Source organism: Vigna angularis, chromosome 7 (assembly GCF_016808095.1).
Source record: "Vigna angularis cultivar LongXiaoDou No.4 chromosome 7, ASM1680809v1, whole genome shotgun sequence".
In the NCBI taxonomy this organism is placed as follows: Eukaryota; Viridiplantae; Streptophyta; class Magnoliopsida; order Fabales; family Fabaceae; genus Vigna; species Vigna angularis.
In genome coordinates this window covers 342,659-353,043 of record NC_068976.1, presented here as the reverse complement: position 1 = coordinate 353,043, position 10,385 = coordinate 342,659, and the positions used below count along the sequence as shown (strand labels likewise).

The 10,385-nt window shown below is 41.8% G+C and overlaps 1 protein-coding gene across 1 annotated transcript; it reads right to left on the bottom strand.

The window, feature by feature from the left end:
• Positions 1-5,528: 5,528 nt before the first annotated feature.
• Positions 5,529-8,818, bottom strand: LOC108336753 (uncharacterized). The gene is made up of 4 exons (XM_052880081.1): positions 6,938-8,818; positions 5,957-6,895; positions 5,630-5,893; positions 5,529-5,546 (listed from the first exon to the last, which is right to left on the bottom strand). Exons 1-4 carry the CDS (start codon positions 8,816-8,818, stop codon positions 5,529-5,531), a joined length of 3,102 nt encoding a protein of 1,033 aa, XP_052736041.1.
• Positions 8,819-10,385: the final 1,567 nt, after the last annotated feature.

Below are 10,385 nucleotides of genomic sequence, written 5' to 3'. Positions count from 1 at the left end.
TTAGTGTGACTGTAAAAAAAAGTATAAAGAATAAACACTTATTATTATTATGACTCGTTATACTTCATGATAATTTACTCTTTAATCATTTTCTGTGCTTTATACCTTTCTTTGTCCTTTTTAGTTGTTGATTTTCGGAATGTTTAAACAAATTAGTGTTTCAATTATCAGCGTTTTCTTATTGTCTGTGAGAGTTATATTTAAAAAAAAATGATAACCTGCTGGTTGTAACAATCAAATGTCCTATATCACAGATTAGTTGGTCTAAAGCAGACCATTTGTTGATAAAATTTGTTTAAGTGACTGATCCCGATCTCTTAAGGAAGAAGAGAAGCAACACCACGAAATTGTTATATTTAAAAAAATATTTGAAAATCTCACATGACCTACTATATGATTAAATTATAACATATAAATAAATATAAAATGATATTTGTCTGAACCGACTTTGTCTAAACTAAGGTTTGATGTTATATCATTCGAGTATTTGTTATCCACAAACATTTAATCTCATATTTAAAATATTCTAGTAGGTGCAAATTTTGTCTTATTAAAAATGTGTTTTATTTGTGTAGAAAAAATATACTTTATTTGAAAAAATATACTTTATTTGAAAAAATAATTTATTAACATACATAAAAACACAATTTAATAGAGTTAATGTTTCGGTTGTAGGGGCTGAGTCGTCCAATGCCTCCACGTCCTCCTCCTCTCGTCTCTCGAACGTCCGGTTCTCGGTCCTTACTTCTCGATTTTCTTCTCTGCGAACGGGTGAGAGACCTGCGAAAGATTCTCCGATGCCAAAGTCAGTTTGAGAGCAATGACGTTTTTCGATAGAACAATTATAAATGTGTAGTAAATGCAACCTATCTACCACTCACCCTGGATCTGTATTTATAGTTTTTGCTATGGGCTTGAGATTAGTGAAAAGTTAATCACGGCCCAAATTCAGCCCAATAGCTTTTAACCACTACTTACCTTAAACCTGGTTAATTAGCGATATGGCCGGCCGGTCTCCCGAAGTTTGGCCTTACGACCGGCCGGCCCACATAGGCAATTTGGTTAGTTGGCGGTATGACCGGCCGGTCTCATATGAGTTGTTGTTTATCCGGATGGCAAGCGGCAAGGTTGCGTAATCATAGACAAACGGACGTCCGGCCTATCACGCCCGACCCCTCCCGTGACGAGCAGAAGGGTAGCGTGGTTGGACCATTGTGGTTACGCGGACGTCCGGTCTGTTTGATGCCGGTCCCAACTGGTACAGTTAATTATTGTCTTGACAAACATATTGAGTTTAACAAATGATAAGATTAAATTTCATCTATTTTTCACAACATGAACTTAATCGACTCATTATTGAACAAACTTATCAAGATAATAAAGATTGAAAATTAGATTTCTCTATATAGTATTTTGATGAAGTAACAAACTCTGTATTCAGTGTTTATAGCTTTCATGTTTAGATGTGTGTGACTCGTGTGTATAGAAAATATTTCATCTTAGACTAAAAAGCATGATCACCATTGGCCGTCATCTTATGTTTCATAATCAATAATCATTAATAATAATAATTCATTAGATAAAATTGTTTTAAAACATGTTTACCCTAATAATAATCAATTAAGCTTTGAAATAATTTATTATCTCGTGTTATAGTTTGGACAACTAATCAATTCAGTGAGATATAATCAATTAAATAGCTGTAATATCCCAAAATATAGTAATTACCATAAATTAGAATTAATTACAATTAACAGTTAAAAACATGCAGTTTTACACTAAACATAAAATTCCAAAACCGAACGTGCTTACGTACAGAGATAAACTACCATACAATAGTATTTCAAAGTTTAGAGACGAACGGTTTTACAAACTTTAATCGAACGTCCAAAAGCTAACAGCAAAAATAAAAACTACAACTTAACGAGCGCTCTAGGGCTCGGCTTTAACCTCTACTTCGACCAGATTGGCGTCCTTCAAATTTTCTTCTTCCAGTGTTTCTTCAAGCAACGCCTCTCCGTCTGCTCACATTCACACGGATGATCATTGCATAGACAAGACGAACGTTCATGGACGAACGACAACACAAGGAAATAACACAGGGTAAGCTTATTGAATTTAATTCACAAGTCATTCATACACATAGCATTTTCATATTCATAAAAGATCACAACACATAAAATCAGTTCAAACTCTCATAAGATAGACTGTCCGGACTGTATGAATCCATGTACCTACAGGCGTTCGTGCACCCGGGTGATGTGATAACTGTAAACTTTCAACAGCTGCCACCCGAGGTTAGCCCTATCAGTCCAAAGTACTTAATAGGACTAGGACCTCCTGCCATTCCCACACATGACCTACTCCCCTCTACTTGAGGACGAGCACTCACGGAATATCAGGATAAACTGCCATCAGTAAATTTACCATGGTCATACTACACAACTTCTCATATTCAAATCATAGACACGTTGCTCCTTGGAACGCTCGTTCAAATTCCAAAATCATAGTTTCATCTCATATACGGTTCGCACTTTATATAATTCCCTCTAAATCACATTTTCATTCTTAGTTCCACTTTCATAAAAAGACGAGCGTTCAGACCCCTTCATAATGAGGACGAACGTTATCATGATACCGAGAGATACTCGTTTCTGAAAGAAAGAAAACGGACGTCTTTCCAAGGACGGACGTCATAACTACTTGAATCAGTTAAATGAACTGATTATAGAACGATTCAACTGATACTTAGAATAATTTAAATTCAAGGACTTTAGATCGAATTCAAATGAATAAAGACATTGCAAGACTTTTAGATATTGATAACGGATACGACTTTATAAAAGATATTAACCGCCAGTCAATGACCGAACGCGGTAATAGATATTTATTTACTGTTTGGACGAACGCTATTTTCATACGTTTGGTAAGCAAGTGTAAGGACGAGCGTTCGGTATAAGACCGAGCGCTACCCATAACGAACGCTCTGGGTCGAGACCCATCGCTGAGGCGGAATATTAATAGAAAGGGAAAATGTATAAGATAATCATAGTGAAGAGAATTATTTAGGAATGACTAAGTATATAAGATGGTATTTGTCTAAGCTTCTCACTTTCTCGCATAACTCTCAGTGCACCTACGTTTGGCCGAACACTCAAACGTAAGACCAATATAAGAGGGCGTTCGTCCTAGATCAATATTCTTTCCAAATGAAAGAATTCTGTTTTCAAGTAAAGTACAAAATACCGAACGGTCAAAGACCATTCGATAACGAACGTTCATTTTCATAGTATTTCATATTTCCAGTCTCAATTACAGTAACTCATTTTTTCAGTATAAACCTTCATGCATTTAACTACGCATATCATAACACATTTCATAAATTTCACATATCATCTCATCATCCAGATCATACATCAAAGATTAATCATACAGATTTCATACTTCATAATTTCACATACTTCATACAGCACAGCACATACACATGAATTAAACTTAATAAGCTTCCCTTACCTGGATCAGTAGTGAACGAACGTCCTAACGCGAAATCCCAGATTCACCCAACTATCACTTCTATCCTCAGACCACTCAACTTCTTGCAAACTAAAACAAATTCCAGAATCAAAACTTGATTCAGATAAAGAGAATGCATATAACCAGATTTGGTTTTGCATGAACCCTAATAATGAACAGCTAAGGGACGAACTTACCAGAATTCAAAACTTGAACTTGTTCGGTTTGATGGAAAGCTTATGACGTCTGGATTGCTTCTACGGTCTCTGAAATTGGATCGAAGAAGAAGAAGGTAAGTTATGGTAGAGAGAAGATGGAGGTTCTAGAGAGAAGGTAGAGAATTTGGAAATCAAGAGTTTAGGGAAGAAGATGAAGCATGCAGAGAAGTGGGAGAGTGTTTTTCAGAAAAGTAATTTCTCTCCCCCACGTAGGACGAACGTCCATTCACCTGCTGCCACTTGGATTCCACTAACGTTTTCGAATGTTCCAAAGTGACACTTGGCTGCTGCATGCAGAATGAGTGTGAGTGCGTTTTAATGGCACTGCACGTGTGACGAGGGTGCATTAAATGGTGCTCTGGTCCGAGAGGGTGTGGGTGCGTTTCTTAATACAAATTCTGGACAGGATTTTAGAGCATTAATGACGTGATTTGACAGGTGGAGGTGGTTTAAATTTTCGAGACCTTACATTCTCCCTAACTAAAAAATAAAATTTTCGTCCTCGAAAATTAAAACTTACCAGGGAACAGGTGAGGGTACAAGTCCTTCATGGCTTCTTCTATTTCCCAGGTAGTGTCTCCCGTCTTCTCATCCCAAACTATCTTCTCTAGACGAACGGCTTTTCCCTTGTAATACTTAGTACGAACGTCTTCAACACGAACTGTCTTCATTTCGAACGTTCGGTCTTGACGAAGACGAACGTCCTCGAGCTCCAATATGTGCGAGGGATTTGCTATGTATTTCCGGAGTTGGGAAACGTGAAATACCGGATGAAGATTGGACAATTGAGGAGGCAAGGCTAGCTCGTACGCTACTGGGCCAATCTTCCTTAGTATTTGATAGGGTCCGACAAACTTCGGGGATAACTTCTTTGGTCGCATAGCTCTGCCGACTCCTGTGGTTGGATTAAGCCTAAGGAATACGTGATCGCCAGATTGAAACTCTAACGGTCTCCTCCTCTTGTCGGCATAGGATTTCTGCCTACTCCTTGACGTCTTCAATCTCTCTTGAATTAACTTCACCTTTTCCGTCGTTTGTTGTATGAGTTCGGGTCCAGTCAATACGTTCTCTCCTTCTTGAAACCAGCAAAGTGGTGTGCGACACTTACGTCCATAAAGAGCTTCGAAAGGAGCCATTCCAATGCTGGACTGGAAGCTATTGTTGTAAGTGAACTCTACCAACGACAGTACCTCATCCCAGGCGCCCATGTGATCTAGAACGCACGTCCTCAGTAAGTCCTCGAGCGTCTGGATGGTCCTCTCAGATTGACCGTCCGTTTGCGGATGATACACTGAACTCATTTGTAACTTGCTCCCCAATTCACCTTGCAGAGATTGCCAGAACCGAGAAGTGAATCTCGTGTCTCGATAAGAAATTATGCTTGAAGGCACTCCATGTAGACGAACGATCTCTCGGATGTAAAGCTTCGCCAAGTTAGTCATTGACATCTTCAGGTTAACGGCCAAGAAGTGAGCGCTCTTAGTTAACCTATCCACGATCACCCAAATTGAGTCATGGTTTCTGACTGTACGTGGTAGGTGAGTCACAAAATCCATGGAGATGCTGTCCCACTTCCACTCTGGAATCTCCAGCTGCTGCAACAAACCGCCTGGTCTTTGGTATTCAGCTTTCGCTCGCTGACAAGTTAAGCATGACGCCACGAAGCGAGCGACATCACTCTTCATCCCAGGCCACCAAAACGACTTCCTGAGGTCTTGATACATCTTAGTCATGCCAGGGTGCATGCTAAGACGGCTGTGATGTCCTTCGTCCAGGATAATTCTCTTTAGTTCGCCATCATTCGGGACGCATGTCCTATCCATATAACGTAGAAGACCGTCCGTCCCGGTGTTGAAATTCTTAGCCTTATCTGTACCGAGCGCGTTTAAGATCAATACCAAGTCTTCATCCTCCCTTTGCTTCATCCTGATCCGGTCGAACACATCACTTGCTATTCTGAGGGTGCAGCATTTAATACTGTTCGGCTCCAACTCGAACTGCAACCTTAGGTCTCTAAAGCTCTCCACCAGATTGAGTTCCCTCACCATCATAACTGAAACATGAACCGACTTCCTGCTTAGTGCGTCCGCCACTACGTTAGCTTTCCCCGGATGGTAGAGTAACTCAAACTCATAATCCTTTAGAAACTCAAGCCACCTCCTCTGCCTCATGTTTAACTCCTTTTGATCGAAGAGGTACTTGAGACTCTTGTGATCACTGAAAACCTGAAAGGTAGCTCCGTACAGATGATGTCTCCAAATTTTCAAAGCAAAAATGACCGCTGCCAGCTCCAGGTCGTGTGTCGGATAGTTCCTCTCGTGAATTTTCAATTGTCGAGAAGCGTATGCCACTGCTCGTCTCTCTTGCATCAGCACACAGCCCAAACCTTGATGAGAGGCGTCACAGTAGACTTCAAATGGTTTGGCAGTGTCCGGAATCACTAAAACCGGAGCGCTCGTCAACTTCCGCTTAAGCTCCTGAAAACTCTCTTCACACCGATCGGTCCAAGCGAACGGGTGATCCTTGCGCGTGAGCTGTGTTAGTGGTGCTACTATCTTGGAAAAACCTTCAATAAAACGCCTATAATAGCCTGCAAGACCAACGAAGCTCCGCACCTCTGTAACCAAATGCGGACTCGCCCACTCCAAAACCACTCGTACTTTTGCCGGGTCCATAGAAATTCCTTCGGTTGACACAACATGCCCCAAGAACTGCACGCTCTTCATCCAAAATTCACACTTTGACAACTTGGCGTACAGTTCCTTCTCCTTCAACACTCCAAGCACGACCCGCAAATGTTCCTCATGCTCTTCATGGCTCTTGGAGTAAATCAGGATATCGTCAATGAAGACCACTACGAACTTGTCCAGGTAGGGTCGGAATATCCGGTTCATGTAGTCCATGAAGATCGCTGGCGCGTTCGTCACCCCGAACGGCATTACCACATACTCATAATGCCCATAACGAGACCTAAAGGCCGTCTTCTGAATGTTCCCTTCCTTCACCCGAATCTGATGATAGCCCGAGCGTAAGTCTATCTTTGAGAATACGCTCGCTCCCTGCAACTGATCCAGTAGGTCGTCAATCCGCGGAAGTGGATACTTGTTCTTGATAGTAAGCTTATTAAGCTGCCGGTAGTCAATGCAAAGTCTAGAGCTGCCATCCTTCTTCTTTACTAACAACACAGGCGCTCCCCAAGGTGATACGCTCGGCCTGATAAACTGCTTGTCCATTAATTCTTCAATCTGCTTCTTGAGCTCAACCAATTCAGCAGACGACATTCTATATGGTTGAACCGATATTGGCGCTGCTGTTGTCACCAGGTCGATCGTAAATTCAACCTCACGAACAGGAGGCAGTCCAAGTATCTCGTCTGGAAAGACTTCAGGAAACTCTTCAATTACCGATCGTCCTCCATTCGACTCATCTTGCGACGATCGTCCCCACTTCACTCCTACCAATTCTTCATCTGAATGCGTCATTATCAGGAAACAGTGGGCGCCCTCTACTATATCCTCCTTCAGCTGACCGAGCGTCACTGAGAACTCCTCTTCTCCTTCATCTGGAAAGACTAACTCTTTCTTACCAAAATCTATGAGAATGTGATTGGTAGCCAACCAATCCATCCCCAAAATTACCTCTAAACCTTGAAGAGGCAAGCAGATGAGATTAACTTTGAATCTACGTCCCTCAACTTCTATAGGACATCTAAAACAACCCGTAGATGTTCTAATCCCACCAGCCGCTGGGGTTGACACCACCAAGTCGAACTGTAATTCACTCTCCACTAACCTCAGCTTTTCAAAGCACGCCTTCGAGATGAAGGAATGAGTTGCCCCCGAATCATATAACACGCAGCAAGGTTTTCCAAACAGCAAACAATTACCGATGATGAGTGTACCTGAACTAGCAGCTTCAGCACCCGTGATAGCATACACTCGTCCAACTGCCTGCGCACGTCCCCCTCTCCCTTGCTGTGTTCTTTCAGCGTTCGGCGGTCTTGCTACTGCACGGCCTCCCATGTTACACTCTTGATCCGAGTGTCCGCTCCTTCTGCACTTAGTGCAGTATTTTCCACCATTCAGTTGAGGACAAGCCCACCTAAAGTGCGGTCCTCCACACTGGAAACATGTCAGACTCCTTGGCTGTCCAGATTGGCCGACAGTAGCCAAGGCTTGGGATCCACCCGAGGGTTGGGTTGGATGAACGTACGGGGTTCTTCTCACAGTAGAAGTATTCCTTGACAAAACCGGCACTCTGCTCAACTGTTGCTTCTTCTGTTGCTCGGCCTCAGCCACATTCTTCTCTAACACTTTAGCCCTCTCAACCATAGCAGGGAATGACCTAATGCACAAGCTGGATATCAATACCTTCAAGTCGCTCCTCAGCCCGTTTTCAAACTTCCTGCATTGCCATTCTTCGCTCGTAGCCATGGTGTTAAAACGGACCAAATGCTTGAATCTATTAGTATACTCCGAGACAGACATTCCCCCTTGTACCAATTGTAGAAACTCCACTTCTTTAGCAAAACGTACGCTGTCCGGGAAATATTCTTCGTAAAATTTCGCCCTGAAAACTGCCCAAGTCACGGGACTATGAGCGTCCGTCAAGATTGCCTTCATGCTCGTCCACCAGTGACTTGCTTCACCAGTCAGAAAGTATTCAGTAAAGGCTAATCGGTTGTCATCCGGACACCTCTTAGCGTTGTAAATCCGCTCCATATCCCTGAGCCACTGATCTGCTTCATCCGGAAGAACTTTTCCATTAAACTTGGCCGGATGGTGTTGGAGAAAACTTTCTAAACTCCATTCAGCAGTAGGCTGGGCAGCGTTGGAAGAGGACGCTCCTGTCGCGCCCCTAGTAGCAGCCAGTATTTCCATCAATTGCCGTTGAGTCGTCTCAGAGTTGGCTCGAGAGGCTTCCAAACTCTGCATGGCGTTCTGATTCTGCTGCATCAGAGTGGCGTTCTGCTCCATCAACGTATTATTCTGTTGCTGCAGTATACCAATTACCGTCTCCAACAACCTAGTGCTGTTGGACGTATCAGGCTCGTTAGGTTGAGGTGGCGGAGGGAGTCTAGGTGCCATTTGTTCTCTGGACACAGAGAAAACGAACGTTAGTCATGTTCAACGAGTTGAGAAAATAACTCATTTAAACACATATTAAGCACACAGCAAAAACACAGTGTACTCAAAACCTACAGTGTCCTTTAAGAGAACAAAACTGCTCTGATACCACTAATGTAACATCCCAAAATATAGTAATTACCATAAATTAGAATTAATTACAATTAACAGTTAAAAACATGTAGTTTTACACTAAACATAAAATTCCAAAACCGAACGTGCTTACGTATAGAGATAAACTACCATACAGTAGTATTTCAAAGTTTAGAGACGAACGGTTTTACAAACTTTAACCGAACGTCCAAAAGCGAACACCAAAAATAAAAACTACAACTTAACGAGCGCTCTAGGGCTCGGCTTTAACCTTTACTTCGACCAGATTGGCGTCCTCCAAATTTTCTTCTTCCAGTGTTTCTTCAAGCAACACCTCTCCGTCTACTCACATCCACACGGATGATCATTGCATAGACAAGACGAACGTTCATGGACGAACGACAACACAAGGAAATAACACAGGGTAAGCTTATTGAATTTAATTCACAAGTCATTCATACACATAGCATTTTCATATTCATAAAAGATCACAACACATAAAATCAGTTCAAACTCTCATAAGACAGACTGTCCGGGTGATGTGATAACTGTAAACTTTCAACAGCTGCCACCCGAGGTTAGCCCTATCAGTCCAAAGTACTCAATAGGACTAGGACCTCCTGCCATTCCCACACATGACCTACTCCCTTCTACTTGAGGACGAGCACTCACGGAATATCAGGATGAACTGCCATCAGTAAATTTACCATGGTCATACTACACAACTTCTCATATTCAAATCATAGACACGTTGCTCCTTGGAACGCTCGTTCAAATTCCAAAATCATAGTTTCATCTCATATACGGTTCACACTTTATATAATTCCCTCTAAATCACATTTTCATTCTTAGTTCCACTTTCATAAAAAGACGAGCGTTCAGACCCCTTCATAATGAGGACGAACGTTATCATGATACCGAGAGATACTCGTTTCTGAAAGAAAGAAAACGGACGTCTTTCCAAGGACGGACGTCATGACCACTTGAATCAGTTAAATGAACTGATTATAGAACGATTCAACTGATACTTAGAATAATTTAAATTCAAGGACTTTAGATCGAATTCAAATGAATAAAGACATTGCAAGACTTTTAGATATTGATAACGGATACGAATTTATAAAAGATATTAACCGCCAGTCAATGACCGAACGCGGTAATAAATATTTATTTACTGTTTGGACGAACGCTATTATCATACGTTTGGTAAGCAAGTGTAAGGACGAGCGTTCGGTATAAGACCGAGCGCTACCCATAACGAACGCTCTGGGTCGAGACCCATCGCTGAGGCGGAATATTAATAGAAAGGGAAAATGTATAAGATAATCATAGTGAAGAGAATTATTTAGGAATGACTAAGTATATAAGATGGTATTTGTCTAAGCTTCTCACTTTCTCGCATAACTCTCAGTGCACCTACGTTTGGCCGAACGCT